This window comes from Bos indicus, chromosome 18 (assembly GCF_029378745.1).
Source record: "Bos indicus isolate NIAB-ARS_2022 breed Sahiwal x Tharparkar chromosome 18, NIAB-ARS_B.indTharparkar_mat_pri_1.0, whole genome shotgun sequence".
Taxonomy (NCBI): Eukaryota; Metazoa; Chordata; class Mammalia; order Artiodactyla; family Bovidae; genus Bos; species Bos indicus.
Genome location: NC_091777.1, coordinates 2,349,253 through 2,365,418, shown reverse-complemented (window position 1 = coordinate 2,365,418; position 16,166 = coordinate 2,349,253). Strand labels below are relative to the sequence as shown.

General features: G+C 52.1%; 1 protein-coding gene across 3 annotated transcripts in view; it reads right to left on the bottom strand.

Annotated features, from left to right (window-relative positions):
* Window positions 1-3,258: 3,258 nt before the first annotated feature.
* ST3GAL2 (ST3 beta-galactoside alpha-2,3-sialyltransferase 2) overlaps window positions 3,259-16,166 on the bottom strand; it is a 48,324-nt gene continuing 35,416 nt past the window's right edge. For all 3 annotated transcript variants that reach the window (XM_019979301.2, XM_070770307.1, XM_019979302.2), the window contains exons 3-7: window positions 15,362-15,555; window positions 8,464-8,643; window positions 6,914-6,959; window positions 6,527-6,646; window positions 3,259-5,674 (exon numbers count right to left, since the gene is read on the bottom strand). In XM_019979301.2, coding sequence (XP_019834860.1) covers window positions 5,501-5,674; window positions 6,527-6,646; window positions 6,914-6,959; window positions 8,464-8,643; window positions 15,362-15,555 — 714 coding nt within the window. In that variant the 3' untranslated portion in view covers window positions 3,259-5,500. The remainder of the gene's footprint in view (window positions 5,675-6,526; window positions 6,647-6,913; window positions 6,960-8,463; window positions 8,644-15,361; window positions 15,556-16,166) is intronic.

Sequence of the window (16,166 nt, the reverse complement as noted above, 5' to 3'; positions counted from 1 at the left end):
ATCAACTATATCTTAATAAAATTTTTTTAAAATGTATCAGCAAATTTGAAAAACTCAGCAGTGGCCACAGGACTGGAAAAGGTCAGTTTTCATTCCAATCCCAAAGAAAGGCAATGCCAAAGAGTGCTCAAACTACTGCACAATTGTACTCGTCTCACACGCTAGCAGAGTAATTCTCAAAATTCTCCAAGCCAGGCTTCAGCAATATGTGAATCATGAACTTCCAGATGTTCAAGCTGGTTTTAGAAAAGGCAGAGGAACAAGAGATCAGATGCCAACATCCGCTGGATCACCGAAAAAAGAAGAGAGTTCCAGAAAAACATGTATTTCTGCTTTATTGACTATGCCAAAGCCTGTGACTGTGTGGATCACAAGAAACTGTGGAAAATTCTGAAAGAGATGGGAATACCAGACCACCTGACCTTCCTCTTGAGAAACCTATATGCAGGTCAGGAAGCAACAGTTAGAACTGGACATGGAACAACAGACTGGTTCCAAATAGGAAAAGGAGTACGTCAAGGCTGTATATTGTCACCCTGCTTATTTAACTTATATGCAGATTACATCATGAGAAACACTGGGCTGGAAGAAGCACAAGCTGGAATCAAGATTGCCAGCAGAAATATCAATAACCTCAGATATGCAGATGACACCACCCTTATGGCAGAAAGTGAAGAGGAACTCAAAAGCCTCTTGATGATAGTGAAAGAGGAGAGTGAAAAAGTTGGCTTAAAGCTCAACATTCAGAAAACGAAGATCATGGCATCTGGTCCCATCACTTCATGGGAAATAGATGGGGAAACAGTGGAAACAGTGTCAGACTTGATTTTTTTGGGCTCCAAAATCACTGCAGATAGTGATTGCAACCATGAAATTAAAAGACGCTTACTCCTTGGAAGGAAAGTTATGAACAACCTAGATAACATATTGAAAAGCAGAGACATTACTTTGCCAACAAAGGTCCGTCTAGTCAAGGCTATGGTTTTTCCAGTGGTAGTGTATGGATGTGAAAGTTGGACTGTGAGGAAAGCTGAGCGCCAAAGAATTGATGCTTTTGAACTGTGGTGTTGGAGAAGACTCTTGAGAGTCCCTTGGACTGCAAGGAGATCCATCCAGTCCATTCTAAAGGAGATCAGTCCTGGGTGTTCACTAAGACTGATGCTAAAGCTGAAACTCCAATACTTTGGCCACCTCATGCAAAGAGTTGACTCATTGGAAAAGACTCTGATGCCGGGACAGATTAGGGGCAGGAGGAGAAGGGGATGACAGAGGATGAGATGGCTGGATGGCATCACCGACTTGATGGACATGGGCTTGGATGAACTCCGGGAGTTGGTGATGGACAGGGAGGCCTGGCGTGCTGCAATTCATGTGGTCACAGAGTCGGACACGACTGAGTGACTGAACTGAACTGATTAGTGATTGGGGCACCATCTTTAAAGAACTCTGGTGGCTGTCATTTGAGGGTCAGTGAATAATGGGATCCCAGCCTAACAAAGACTAGAAAGCCATGCCTCCTGACCTGAGACAGGGAGGCACATTTACCACAATAATCCAGTTTGGCAACTAGAGTTCTCACCTCTAAGGATTTGGAACAATAGTTAATTGACCATTAAGGTCCCCAGAAATAAACAGATGCTGGGGAGCCTACTAAAGTATTGCTTGATGTGCACAGGAGAGAAAATTCTAATAGTGGGAAAAAACCTGAGTCGCAGTGAGGGGAATTTTTGGCTTTTTACTCAGTTCCCAGACCTAATCAGGCCACACACCTGGAGCTCTTTCCAAGCAGATCTTAGGGTCGTTTGTGTAGCTGTTGCTTTTCCAGGAGAACCTGCTTCTGGAGTGACAGTGCACTGGAGAAGGGAAATACCCAGACTTCCAGGAGTCACCACACACTAGCTTTGAGACCAGAATGCCAAAGCAGTCCACTTTATTATGAGAGTTGGAGCTTATTATGGTCGACGACAGATGGAGCTCTGGTTCAAGTCCATTTAATGGTGGGTCCAATGAGACTAGATTCATCTTAAGGTAATTTCCTTAGTTCGAAAAGGAAAGAGAGATATTTACTACCTGGCAAAATCACTGTACTGGCAACCAGATGCATGGGGGTAGGGCCTAATAGATGTCCCTGGAACTACCTCCAACATGGTAGTCAGACTCAATACCACATTCCAGCAGGGTTTGCAGAGACTGGTGCTGCCATCCAACTTGAGTTATGGAAGGATAGGTGACTTCTTCCTCATCCCATTCACTCGCCATCTGAATCATGGAGAATGACAGTAGTTTATTGCAATAGTACTAACTTGTGATTCCTGATATGGTGTCTTTGTTGAATCAAAGCAATGGAATCCGTGGCCAACATTAAAAAATAAAAAGACATAATTTGTGAGGCTCAATCCTGGAGGTAATATGTACAATATCTGGAGTGCTGCTCCCACTAAGGACAGTGACCCATAAGACAGTGGCTCTGAGTGGGGCCCAGACAAGAAACAGATCTTGGCAGTCCTGGCTATGTGCCTATCGTCTGGACACTGGGCCTTATGACTCAGGTACGTGCTACTGGGGAGTGTCTGTGGCAGAGAACTGTCATATGGAGGCTCTGGCAACCCCAAATAGGAGAACTACAGCCCAGAGACCTACAGTTTTAGAACAAACCCTCCACCACTTCCAAAAAGTGATGCCCTCCTCCAACAAAAAGTATCTTCCATTTGAAAAGTCACTCAGCTCGCTCTTGGGCACTGGGAGAAACTGGACAGCAGGACGCCAAGCTGAGCACAGACTCTGAAGAGAGCTGGTGTGAGCTCTCTCATCCACCGGACGGCAGAGCTATACGTTCAGGGGCATTCCAGCCCGTGATGGGAGTTACGGTCAGTAGATCCAGACCGCCTAAGGAAACGGCACAGCTACCTCGGGCGCCTGTGGCACCAGCTCCAACCATTCTGCCAATTCCCTGCCAACTCACACCTAGGGCATCATGGGAAGTTGCACAGAACCCAGAAACAGCAGGGAAAGCCCCATCCAGGTGACTGTGGGGTCTGCATGCTGCACTGGGCCCACACAGCAGACAGTGGTGAAGGCCACCCTCCCAGAGGGCACAGCTGGTGGCTGGGAGGCTTCATGTATAAGGGATGGGTGTCTGGGAGTTGTCCCTTCCCCACTTCCAGCAATGCCCCCAACAGTCTTCACCATTACTTGGTCACAGCTTCCCATTGACCTTCTTCCCACCATCAAACACATTTCAAAACGAACAAGTGAATATACAGTTTCTTATTTTTAATTCAGAAAGAGAAAGGGAAGAAAATAAAAAACATTTGCTTAAATAACTATTGTAGAAAAGAAGATCTGGGCTGGGTGCTGGGACCTACCTCTTCCAGAATGGGATTTATTAATGTTCTAAACAAAACAAAACCCAAACAAAAGAAGAAAAAGGAACAACAACGACAAAAGAAATAAATTATTCTGCTCAATACTGTTTGGCATAATTGCATTTTTTTCATCTCTTAAACACTCAAGAGCCTCTTTAGGAAGCACTGAGATGAGACTGGCAAGAATAACTGGTCTTGACTTTCTAAAATGATGGGGCTGAGGTGGTGAAAGAGGTGTTCCACTAAAGGCCTCACTAACCCACCCCCATTCTTCACTCCTCCTACTTTTGGAATTGGGAAGGGACAGACTCAAGCTAAGTTCTCAATATATTAACTTTTAGCGGGGCCCACTGCCCCCCACTAAGCCTCTAACATACTCCTCTGCTGGCTCCTGTTCCCTCAGCCAGCTGCAGGAACTATACCAACGACCAGGAGGCTGCCGAGTGGTATCAACTCACTAAGAGAGGGTGGTTTTTATGTTTGTTTGCTTACTGTTTTTTAAGTCACTGTTGGGAAGGGGGATCCTTTTAGTGGTTTGGAAGCTTCACAGAAGCCCTTTTCCCCCAACCTTCAAGCGTGAGGAATACCTTCAGCAGCTTCCTCTAGGAACTTAAGCTGGGTTCAGTCATGCAAGTAGCTTCCAGCTGTAACCTCTGGTTGTTAGCTTTGCAGCCCTTCTAGAGCTGGAAATGGAAAGAGGGTCAGAGGGAAAAGGTGCAAGGTGAGCACAGGGAAGGGGATATGTGGGCAGGGGAGGAGGCATGCAAGGGGCAAGTCCACTCCTCCCCAGCTATTTGCATGGCCAGCTCAGTATCTGAAAAGCATCTTTGTTGGTCAGCCACCCATGATAATTTCAGGGTAGCTAAATCATAAGCCTAAAGCAAATTCCAACCCGGAGCAAGAGGTTTCCTCCCCCTTTGGGGGGTGACGGGTGAAGAACCAGACAGCTGGTCTCATCTCCAGCCTTCTGTCCTACGTGCTGCTCCCTCTCCCTAGAGGCACCCAAAGGGGTAAGGGCGGGGAGCTGCACTGTCCTAATCACAGGGCAATCCTCCCAGAGCAACAAGTGCCTTGGTGAGGAGACCCAGGGCCTCGGGAGAGACACTGAGGAGGTCGTGAGCAAACAATAGGGGCCGAGGGCACATGGAGTGAGAAGCACCTGACATCTGATGTGACGGGGTTTCCAGTCTCCTGTCCTATTTCTTACACCTGTGTTTCAGAGTTGCGCCCTAGGCGAACTTCGCCCGCCTAGGAAGGGGTGCACACAATCCTAGTTTTCTGGTGAGACACTAAATGCCACGGTCAGAAAGGCCATTCCACAAGGGGGCCAAGGGCGGGAGGGGAGGAGGCAGGAGAGGACCCACGTGCCCTCCAGATTCTCACCGCATTTCTTTGGTGGGTTTGCACTCACCTATCTACGCCTGACCGATCAAAGAAATGTGGATCTAGTTCTCTAGGCGGTCCGGGGCGGTCTGGGAGGGCTCTAACTTTCCCCCTGGGGTAAAGAGCGCTCCCTGCAAACCACCTGACCGCCCCGCTCCCCGCCCACCCGAAAGGCTGCCCGATCGCCCTCCCGCCCGCCCCGCGGTCACGGAGCACTCCCGGGAAGGAGGGAGCGAGCCACCGCTGTCCCTCGCTTTCCCCACCGTTTCCTTCTCGGCGCCCCCAGCGAGGTTAGGCCGGAAAGTGACTGAGACGCCTCTTGCCGAACCTGCGGAGAGCATACTTCTCGAAGCCGGAAGGAACTCCTACTCCTTAGAAAGCGTGAAATAAAATCCTACCCAAAAGCATAGTGGAGTGGGAAATTAATCGGCCGCCGGCCCGCCCCCGAAGGCCATCGATTGGCTGAGAGGGGTCCCGGCGCCGGAAGTCCTCCTTGAGTTGCATGATTGGCTGGAGGCCCCGCCCGCCGGCGGCGCTGATTGCTGCTCGGCCGGGGGAGTCTCCTCGCTGGCCGAGGACGCCGGCGCTCGCTGAGCTGCAAAGTGATTGGTCCAGGCCGCGGCGGCGGCGCTCCGAACGCCCGCTGACGCCCCGGAGGGCGCCGCGCCACGCTTAGGTCACCGCCCCCGGGCCGACCCAGAGTCCCGGCGGGAGCCGCGCGGCGGGGCCGAAGAGTCGCAGCGCGTCCGGGCTCAGTTCCCTCTGTAGACCTCGATCTTGCTGGCCTTAGCCAGCATGTCGATGATGTGCGCCTCGAAGTCGGCGTCGTGCACGCCCGTCTTCCGGAACTCGCCCGCGTACCGGTTATTCTCCCAGTAGTGGTGCCAGTTGCCCCGGCTGTCGGCCCCGAAGCCGTACACGTTCACCTGCGGGGGAGGGCGGCGCGGGTCACTCCACGTCGGGGACCCGGGAGCAGAGGCCGCGGCAGAGCCCTGGGTTGTAGGAGGGGACGAGAAAGGGGCCGCGGCGCCCCTACCCGAGCAGGAGGCGGCTCATCCGCTCCCGGCGCGCTTCACGCGCCTGGAAGACCCGGGACATCCAACCCTGACGCTGTTCCAGAGGACACTGTTCCAGAGGGAGAGGGCTGTTCCCTTCCGGTTCTCCTTCCAGCCACCTTCTGATGACATCAAGAATGCCTGAGTATGGAGCCAGCCTGTGACAACTCACCAACCCTTGCTAACATTTTTTTCCCCCTTAATGGTGTATTTTATTGAAAGCTGGTCAGGTACGCAATATCATACACTGAATAGTTTACTGGCAAAAGGGTGTGCTGGGCATGAGCACTGCTATCCATGGCAGAGCAGCAGACAGAGCCCAGAGATGGGCTCCTTGAATGACTAATCTCCATTTTTAACAGAGTAAGCCTGGGGCCCACAGCTGTGGGAGACCCCATTCTGCTCAAACAACTACAACACTGTTCCACTTAAGTTATGGTTATTCTTTCTTTATGGCAAGTAATATCAATTATGGTATTCAATTTCCTTTTTCAATAAATTTAACCTTTCAATGAACTGATATCAGATATGGTAAAATCATGAACACAGTAAGTTTGCGAAATGCAGACCTATACCTTGCAGCCTAGAAATAGGGGGAATGGAAGCCACTTAGTTCCTTCCTACAAAAACACATTCCTCTTGATGCACGGCTAAGCCCTGACAAAGGCTGGTTCCCTCTGTCCCTTGGGTCCTACTGTTTTATCCCCAGAATAGGCTACCCACCTCATCACACACATGCAGGGCAAAGAAGAGTACCAGCATCCCAGTGGAAGGGTACCGCCCATGATGCTCTGTCCACCTGTCATGGATGTACTTGAAGAAGGCTGGGTTGTAGATCTGGACCTAGGAGGAGAAAATGTAATGAGCACATGAGGGCTTCTGGGGCCTGAAATCTCAGGCCAAGCTCTGACCAGTTCCTCCACATGTGCCAGTAGCCAGTAGTTCCTGCAGCCTGTGTGGGGGGGCGGGGGGAGGGGAGTCAGGTATACCAGCAGATGGGGACTCTTGAGGGTTCTGGAAGGGTACTGGGGGATACCTGAGCCACAGGACCAGGGACAGCGTGACTCAGGTCTGCACGACTTCCACTGAGGTGGGGAGGAGGAAGCTTACCTTCTCTTTGTCCACTCGAAGGAAGGACTTCACTGGGGCATAGGTGCTGCAAGCAGAAAGAAAATAACACTGAGCTGGCTCCATGCACCCAGGGATGCCTTTCCTCCCGCTGAGGCCCAAGTGATGATGGCCTCATGACAGGCTACCCTGCTTCCAGACTGCTCTCCCACTGCATATCACTGCAGCTCCTTGTCCAGAAACCTTCAATGGGTCCCTATGTTCTCCAAGATAAAATAAGGATGGTTTAGACAAGCATGGGGGCGTTTCATAACCCAGCCCCAACTTTTCTTCCCATGACTCTCTGCTGTGAAGTTTCCACTTGGGTTAGCCCATCTTCTCACACCCAGCATGTCTGTGCTCTTAACCTCTGCCCACAGCAGCCCTGACGCTACTGTCCTCATATTAGGCACAAATCCCTCCTTCCCTATTAGCCGTGGTGCCTGTAACCTATGCTCCCATTTCTGAGTATCCATGGAACTTAAACTCTACAGCACTTATTTTAGCCCTTTGGACTCCCAAACATAAGCTAAACTCAGAAAACTGCAACTTCTGTGTTTAAAAAAATACGCGGTGAAAATAGGCATAGGTGGAAGTAATCCAATTGTCCAATGGACAGATGAATAGGTAAATATGATATATCCATACACCAGAATACTATGCACCCTTTAAAGGGGATAAAACCCTAACACAGGCTATAAGACAGATGAACCCTGAAAACACGATGCTACTGAAATAAGCCAGAGGCAAAGGACAAACACTGTATGATTCCACGTGTATGAAGTACCTAGAACAGTCAAATCACAGAGACAGAACCATGGTTATCAGGGGCTGGAGGGAGGAGGGAATGGGGAGCTGCCATTTAATGGCAGAGTTTTCATCTGAGATGATGAAAAAGTTCTGGAGATGGGCTGTGGTGAGATTTGTACAGCAATGTGAATACACTTAATGCTCATGAACTGTGTGGTTAAAACAGTATTTTATGTTACACATACACATTTTTACACACACATGTGCACACACAAAAACCACGGTGAGACAGAGTAGCTTAGTGGTTGCCTAGGGCTAGGGGTGGAGGGAGTGGGGGTGATGAGTAAGGGGTACAGGGGTATCTTTAGATTATCTTCATCTTTGCAATATGCATGTGTTCTAAAATTACTTGTGATGGTTACATAACCCTAAACCCTGTGCATATACTAAAAGCCACTGAACTGCACTTTAAATGTGTGAACTGTATGGCATGTGAATCATATCTCAATAAAGCTGTTAAAGCAGAGCTAACAGACAGGGGCCACATCCTGCAAAGGGGGCCTGGAGAGGTGTCCTTCACCTCTGAACACCAGTAGGCTGGCTGCTACCATGCAGGGAGTGGCCCAAAACAAGCTGTGGCCTCAGCCAACCACTGTTTGGCGCCCTCCCTACTGCTGCTTCTCTCCTCACCAGCCTCTCTTGGCCAAAACAGTCAGTGAGAGGCATTCTAAGGTCTGGCGCCCAGACAGTTCCTCCCAAGGCGGGGCGGCCCCCGTGCCCCACTTGCAGCGGCAGTGGCTCACAATCGGATCTGCCCGGTGGACAGGGCGCTGGCGATCCACAGGAGGTCCAGGGCCTTGAAGGGCACCAGCACGAAGCTGACGTTGGCGGGCAGGTTCTTGGCACTCTCGGGGTACATGAAATGGTGCGTGGTTCGGCTGCCGACATCCTGCTCAAAGCCCACGGTCGGTGCCTGATTCATCCTGTGGGGACAGGAGGGTGGTGAGAGAAGACACCGACACATAAACTGGTACAATTCTAGAAGATGGTTTGGTGCTGGCCGTCACACCTGTAAACAGGTGTGCACTTACTCTGTTCCATTTCCAGAAATCTATCCTATAAAAAAGGTTGTGTAAGTGTGCAAAAACGTGTGCAAGGATATTCACTGCAGTATTATTTATAATAGTAAAAAGAAGAGCCCATCAATAGAGAACCAGTTAATATCAATACATTTTGGCACATTCATGTAACTGTTACATGTAGTCATCAGAATGAATGAATCAGATTTTTCATGTGCTGGTAAGAAGTAAGTTTTCAAGAGCTATTCAGTTAAAAAAAAAAAGTGGTGTGAGGAATCTCACTTCTTTCAACACATACCTTTTGAATACCTGTGCAGTCAGAGGAAATCACAGTGCAAAAAAGGAAAACTGATGGAGAAGGAAATGGCAACCCACTCCAGTATTCTTGCTTGGGAAATCTCATGGATAGAGGAGCCTGGCAGGCTGCAGTTCACGGCATTGCAAAGAGTTGGACACAACTTAGCAATGGGACAACAACACACAATCAGGCAGATTGTGATCTGGGGAAACAGTTCTTGATGGAAATGTGGCATAAAATGGAGAGTGAAGTGACCTAGTGATATGGAATATAGAGCTTTGTAAGAAATTAAAATTTGTGTATAGAATAATGATTTCAAATATTCAAACAATAAAGTCTGGCTAAAGGAAAAAAAAAAGGAAAACTGAAAATTCAATAGTCTGATTCCATTTTTTGTAAAAGAGAGAGAAAAAAAGGGAAGGATGGAAAGGGCGAGAGAAGGGAAAAAGGAAGTGAGGGAAAGAAGGGATGAGGGAGGGGAAAAGCTTACTTCTGTATATGAATAGAAAAAAACGGAGGAGTATTAAAATTTTAGCAATGCTTACTCTTGGAGAACGGGATAATCCACTTTTTAATGTGTACACTTCTGTTTTTTCCCCCAATAATGAGCACATATCATTTTTACAATTTTTTAAAATAAGACAGCCTTTCACAGCTTACAGCTCACTAGGCTGTTTTGTCCTCTTTTCTAGAAGACAGTGTAGCAAGGTAAGAAGGTGGAGCTCCCCTCAGCCCCCAGGCAGCTCTGCCAGCACCAGCGCCCTGTCGCCGCACTTTACGTTCCTGTCCGCCCTTCCACTCCAAGCCCAAGGGGGAAACCCGGGGCTCTGGCAGTGCCCACCTCAGCTGTCCCGGGCACATGTGCAGTGCGGGGCTGTCTCTCCTTTGCCATCTTAGAAGAACCTGGAACCCCAGCATAGTCTCTCCCTCCCAGCCTTCCCCTGCCCACCGCGGTGTGACACACCAAGGCGGCTTCCAATTCCTTTCAAGTGGTGCAAAACAGGATCAATAAAATCAAAGCTTCTTTTGTTGTGAGCATTTTAAAAACAAGTGATCCAGCTTTAAACACAAACCTGTTGGTCTTTTCTGCTGTGAGAACAAGGTCTTGTGTGGATCACACTGTAGATTCACACCACCCAAGCGGGTGGCTGTAACCTGGGCCTCCACTGGGGACACAGGGATCTGGGAGAGAGACAGCAAAGTCTCCACTTGCTCTCCCAGCTTTTTGGCCAGTTCAAACATTCCCTGTCTGTAAAGGGGCCAGCACCCCCTAGGTCCTGGGCCCTGTGTCACAGGGGCTCCCCTGACACCTCTATGGATGGTACAGTGTGGTGAGGGCGTGTCCAAGACGCCCCCTCTACCAATCACTTGCTGTACCTTCTGCCTCTCTGGTTCCCTTCCCTTGAGGGACTGGAGAAACTCATTATGTTTGGGAAACTGAGAGTGGCCTGATTGGGAACTAGAAAGTGAGTCCTTATTCTTAGCCACTTTAGTCCCTGTCTGCTTCAAGGAGAAGCCTAGGTTCTCTCCTGCGGGACCAACTGTGCTCTGGCCCCAGAACAAGGATTAAGATCCTGTCCCCCTCCCCCCAACCCAGTTCTTTAGGTTAACTGCCCCTCTGATGTCTTGGCCTTTAGGGTTGAGAGACCCCGTCTCCTAGAGGAGCTGAGAAGCCTTCTTCTCACCCACTGTGGGCTACAGCTCCACACACACCACTGGTCCCCTTGTCAGCACAGCCTGTCTGGATCCAGCTCTGCCACAGTAGCCCCGGGGTCTGTGAGGATGAGCAGGAGCAGAGCAGTTGCAGAGGACGCCTTGATGGGGATGGCGTTTCTCAGCTGCCTGGGGTATGGAAGTGGGGAGCAGACTTGGGCTGCTGGCACTTAAGCTGGCTGGGGTCTGGGCTGGGCAGGAGCTGGGGTCAAGGTTCACACTTGTGAGGACCCAAGAAACACACCTCCTCTCACTGAAGATGGAGAGGCCAAGCTGGCCCTGCAGATCAAAGGGCTGTAGCTGCCCCAGATCGGCCCCGAAGACTGCCCATCTGCCTTTTCCACGACTCGGCAGCCAGAGCTGTCACGACACCCCTCCTTAGACCTGTCATCCAGGATCACTGCCTCCCAGCCTCAAGTCAGCCCTCCTGGAGTCTCCACCTCCCTTGGGTGACCTCCATTTGCTGGGTAGGCAGCCGCTTCCAAAAGTCTGGAGATGAATGGAATAAGGGATCTAAAAAGATGTTTCAGAGCCTCCAAGGAAAGGGAAGGAAGTGTCATGCTTCTGGAGACAGCTGACTCATTCTGGAGAAGCCAGGCCCTGGAAAGGGACCAGGGCAGGATGCAGAGGATGAGCTGGATTTCCGTGACTCCAGGGAGAAGCTTCTAGAGTTCTCTCTGTCTCCTGCCACTAGAGCACCCGGAGCAGGATGCGCATATGGGCGTGCTTCGGCTTCAGCGTGTGGGCGCTCAGTCCTTTCGCTCTTTCACGTATTCACAGTGAGCCGACCATCTGCACGCGGCTGTTCGAGGAGCTGCGGATCCATCTGCTGGCCAGCTGAGGGGGACCAGCTCAGCTCCATCTAGTCAGGGGGGCTCTGGAGTCAGAGGGGAGGAGGCACCGAGGGGAGGGCGTGGGGGCTGGGGGCTGGGCAGAGCCATCAGCTCACTGTAACTCAGCTCAGCCCTCCCGGTGGGGCTTTCATCCATCCTGTTTCCAGGGAGGGAGGCCTCCCCACTGGTTCCAAACCAAGATGTGCCTATAAGCAGTCGCCCTCCATGGCCATCTGGCTGCGTCCACAAATCGGCTGAAAGCCACTCCTTCCACAAAGAGACACTAGAGCACCTGCTCCGGGTGCTCTAGTGGCAGGAGACAGAGAGAACTCTAGAAGCTTCTCCCTGGAGTCACGGAAATCCAGCTCATCCTCTGCATCCCGCCCTGGTCCCTTTCCAGGGCCTGGCTTCTCCAGAATGAGTCAGCTGTCTCCAGAAGCATTTAACTAGTCTGGTGTGGGAGCCAGGCATCCATATATTTTTTAAAGCTTCCATGTAACACTAATAATGTGCAATCAGGGTTGACAAATACCTACAGAAAAACTCAAATCTTTATCTGCAATTTCATATAAGTAAAAGTTACTGATACTTACATATCTATCATAATATTTAACCATTTTACCCAACTGTGTTATTAAGTCTACAAGCTTGTTGGGTTATTCATATTATCTATAAGTAAAAATTTTTTTAATCCTGTGCACAATCGCCATTTGTGCTGTTCATTCCTTGCTTTACTTCCTTCCTCTCAGTATTATGTTAAATAATGTTGCAGAAAATATCCTTTTCCACTTGATTTTAATAAGAGTATCTTTACACCTGCCACTATTGAGGGATTTTTGGTCATTGATATGGAATATATGTTAAGAACCCTGGAGAAAGAAATGGCACCCCACTCCAGTACTCTTGCCTGGAAAATCCCACGGACAGAGGAGCCTGGTAGGCTGCAGTCCATGGGGTCACAAAGAGTGGGACATGACTGAGCGACTTGGCATCGTGACATCCACAAAGAAATCCTGGTGTCAGTCCACAACACCCGTCTCCTAGCCTGGTTCCTGTGAGGGAACGTCTGTGAGTCTCTCTCTGCCTGACCAGGACCAGGTACCGCCCAGGTCTGTGGCAGTAGCCAACTGTTTCTGCCCGCTGTGCTCCACTCCCTGGAGCTTCCCAACCATCCCGAGGTGCATGGTGAAGCCCTGCAGGAGGTAGAAACGCCCTGCAGGCAGCACCTACAGGCATGAGAGCCCTTCCCGGGCTTCCCAAGGGTCCCATGGCTGCTCTGAGGTGCTGGCCAGCCACCTGTCCCCCATCTCAGCCACTGTCTCGGGGAGTGAGGTCCCCTCCAGCTCCCAGCCCGCCTCTCTTGCTTTCTGGGTGCCAGCAGCCGGAAGATGGGGAGGATCTCAGGTGGCTCTGGGGGCCTGGATTTGGATTAGCATCCCCTCTCCCCTCCACTCTTAGCATCCACCCCCACCCTCTCTCCCTCAACCCTTAGCATCCCCCCTCTCCCCCCACTCTTAGCATCCACCACCCAACTCTCTCCCCCAACTCTTGGCATCCCCCACTCTCCCCCATCTCTTAGCATTGCCCCCTCTCTCTCCCCGCTCTCTTAGCATCCCCCCTCTCCCCCCCCAACTCTTAGCATCCCCCCTCTCCCCCCCCCACTCTTAGCATCACCCCTCTCTCCCCTCCACTCTTAGCATCCCCCCTCTCTCCCCTCCACTCTGAGCATCCCCCCTCTCTCCCCGCCACTCTTAGCATCCCTCCTCTCTCCCCCAACTCTTAGCATCCCCCCCTTCCCCACTCTTAGCATCCCCCCTCTCTCCCCCCAACTCTTAGCATCCCCCCTCTCTCCCCCCCACTCTTAGCATCCCCCCCTCTCTCCCCCCCAACTCTGAGCATCCCCCCTCTCTCCCCCCCACTCTGAGCATCCCCCCTCTCTCCCCCCCACTCTGAGCATCCCCCCTCTCTCCCCTCCACTCTGAGCATCCCCCTCTCTCCCCCCCACTCTTAGCATCCCCCCTCTCCCCCCCCCACTCTTAGCATCCCCCCTCTCTCCCCCCCACTCTTAGCATCCCCCCTCTCTCCCCCCCACTCTTAGCATCCCCCCCTCTCTCCCCTCCACTCTTAGCATCCCCCCTCTCTCCCCCCCCACTCTGAGCATCCCCCCTCTCTCCCCTCCACTCTGAGCATCCCCCCTCTCTCCCCTCCACTCTGAGCATCCCCCCTCTCTCCCCCCCACTCTGAGCATCCCCCCTCTCTCCCCTCCACTCTGAGCATCCCCCCTCTCTCCCCCCCACTCTGAGCATCCCCCCTCTCTCCCCCCCACTCTGAGCATCCCCCGTCTCTCCCCTCCACTCTGAGCATCCCCCCTCTCTCCCCCCGACTCTGAGCATCCCCCCTCTCTCCCCTCCACTCTGAGCATCCCCCCTCTCTCCCCTCCACCTGAGCATCCCCCCTCTCTCCCCTCCACTCTGAGCATCCCCCCTCTCTCCCCCCCACTCTTAGCATCCCCCCTCTCTCCCCCCCACTCTTAGCATCCCCCCTCTCTCCCCCCAACTCTTAGCATCCCCCCTCTCTCCCCTCCACTCTTAGCATCCCCCCTTCCCCACTCTTAGCATCCCCCCTCTCTCCCCCACTCCTAGCATCCCCCTCTCTCCCCCACCCCCAACACTTTTAACACGAGAGAGGTTTTGCAAGGACTGTGGAAAGCCTCAGAGACATATTGCTGCCTTGTTGTTGCTATGGAGACAGCAACAGTTTCTAAGACAAAGCCCTTCCTTCCGCCTCCTGTGAAACCTGGTCTTTCTCAATGCTCATCCTAAGAGATGCTTAATGAAAACTGGCATTTTCAGTATTTTTATTCTCAGGGCTCTCCCTCCACCCAGGACTGAGAGGGCAGGATCCCCCACATGGCATTTCCTGCCCCCATGTCTGGGGAGAAGGTGAACACAGAAGTTGAGGGGCGGCACAGCAGCCTGTACCAGGTTCACAAGTCCGCCTCTAGTCCCTGCTCCCCTGCCGGCTCCCTGCTTTGTGTCTTTGTCTGCAATGCGTGCCCTCCCAACCTTTCTCTTCTCCTCAAGGCTGAGCTCAGATGTCTGTGGAGGGAATGAGCCCTTGCACAGTCTAAATGCAAAAAGGTAAAGGGTCAGGGATGAGGGCCCAGAGCAGGCACCAACAGCTCCTTTTTCTTCCCAGGACACCCCTCTTCTGTCAGTCTGCCAGAGGGATCACCCACAGTTGTTTGGGGCCCACACTCCTGGCCCAACAGCTAAGGGGACCAGATGGGTGCAAGGGCCTCTGGTAGCAGTTTTCACAAGACCTGAGCCAGGAGTCTGACTTTAGCTCTCTCCAGAGGTATTCAGAGTTGGAAGCTGAGTACAGGCCTCAAGCAAAGTTTAGAATGGGAATTGTGTCTCTTCATCCACAGAGGACAAGATGGTTGGATGGCATCACCAACTCAATGGACCGGAGTTTGAACAAGCTCCGGGAGATGCTGAAGGAGGGGGAAGCCTGGCGTGCTGCAGTCCATGGGGTTGCAAAGAATCAAATATGACTGACAGACTGAACAATTAATTCACCTCAGAAACCAAAGCAAGAAACTTGAAAAAAAAAAAAGAAAGAAACTTGAGCTTGTCATGGAAGATTCTGGGAATCAGGGTCCTCCAGGACCCCCCAGCAGCTGGCAATTCCTCCTACAGCTGGGCAAGGCCAAGGAGGCCAGTGCCTCCTCCTGGAGGCTTGTCCCGTATCCAGCCTTGGGGTCCCTGGGACTCACCTCATGATGAAGTTGTGCCCATCCACGTCTGGCCCGTAGCCAGAGCCCCGCAGGTTGCCCGAGTTGCCCACCACGGCGCAGCGCCGGCACTGGCGGGGGTCCCGGAACCGGTAGGGGTTCTCGCCTGGCACTATCTGGAACAGCTTCTCCAGCACTTCGTTGGTGTTGTGTGACTTGAACTGCGGCTGCAGCATCTGTAGAGGAGGGAGAAAAAAGAAAGGGGGGAGCAGGGAGGGGGAGGTGGAGTGAGCAGGAGGCAACTCCCGCCTGCTCCCCCTCACTGCTCTCAGCCTCCAGGGTCCAAGCTGCACAGGTCTCCTACTATCGTGGGGCGGGAATCCTCCCAGAACAGTGAGGACCCTCCTGTCACTCAACAACACAGCGGTGTCCAGACCAGTGCCTTGCTCTCAGGAGCAGCTCTGCAATATTGGCCGGACTCAGGGGTCAAGGTGCCATTCAGCCTGTTCTTCAGGGGTTTGCAGGCCTGTGCCACAAAGTAGAGAGGCCCCTGCTCGGAGTCATTCTGAATGCAGTTAATGAGGACAGTCTCAGGGGAGCTTCAGGGACTCATTCCCAGTCAGCCTGCAGGGGGCGCCCCAGGGACTCAGCCCGAAGCTCCAGGCGAGATCCGGGGAGACCTGGAGCCCTCAGCCCTGGGGAAAAGGCAAGAGGGCACAGATATTCCTCCAGAGTCAGAAGAGCTGGAAAGAAACTGGTCCCCCGCCCCTCTTGCCACCAGTGACTTTGAAGACTGTAAAATGAGGCCAGGGCAGCACGCAAACGCCACAGTGCCAGACAGGTAACA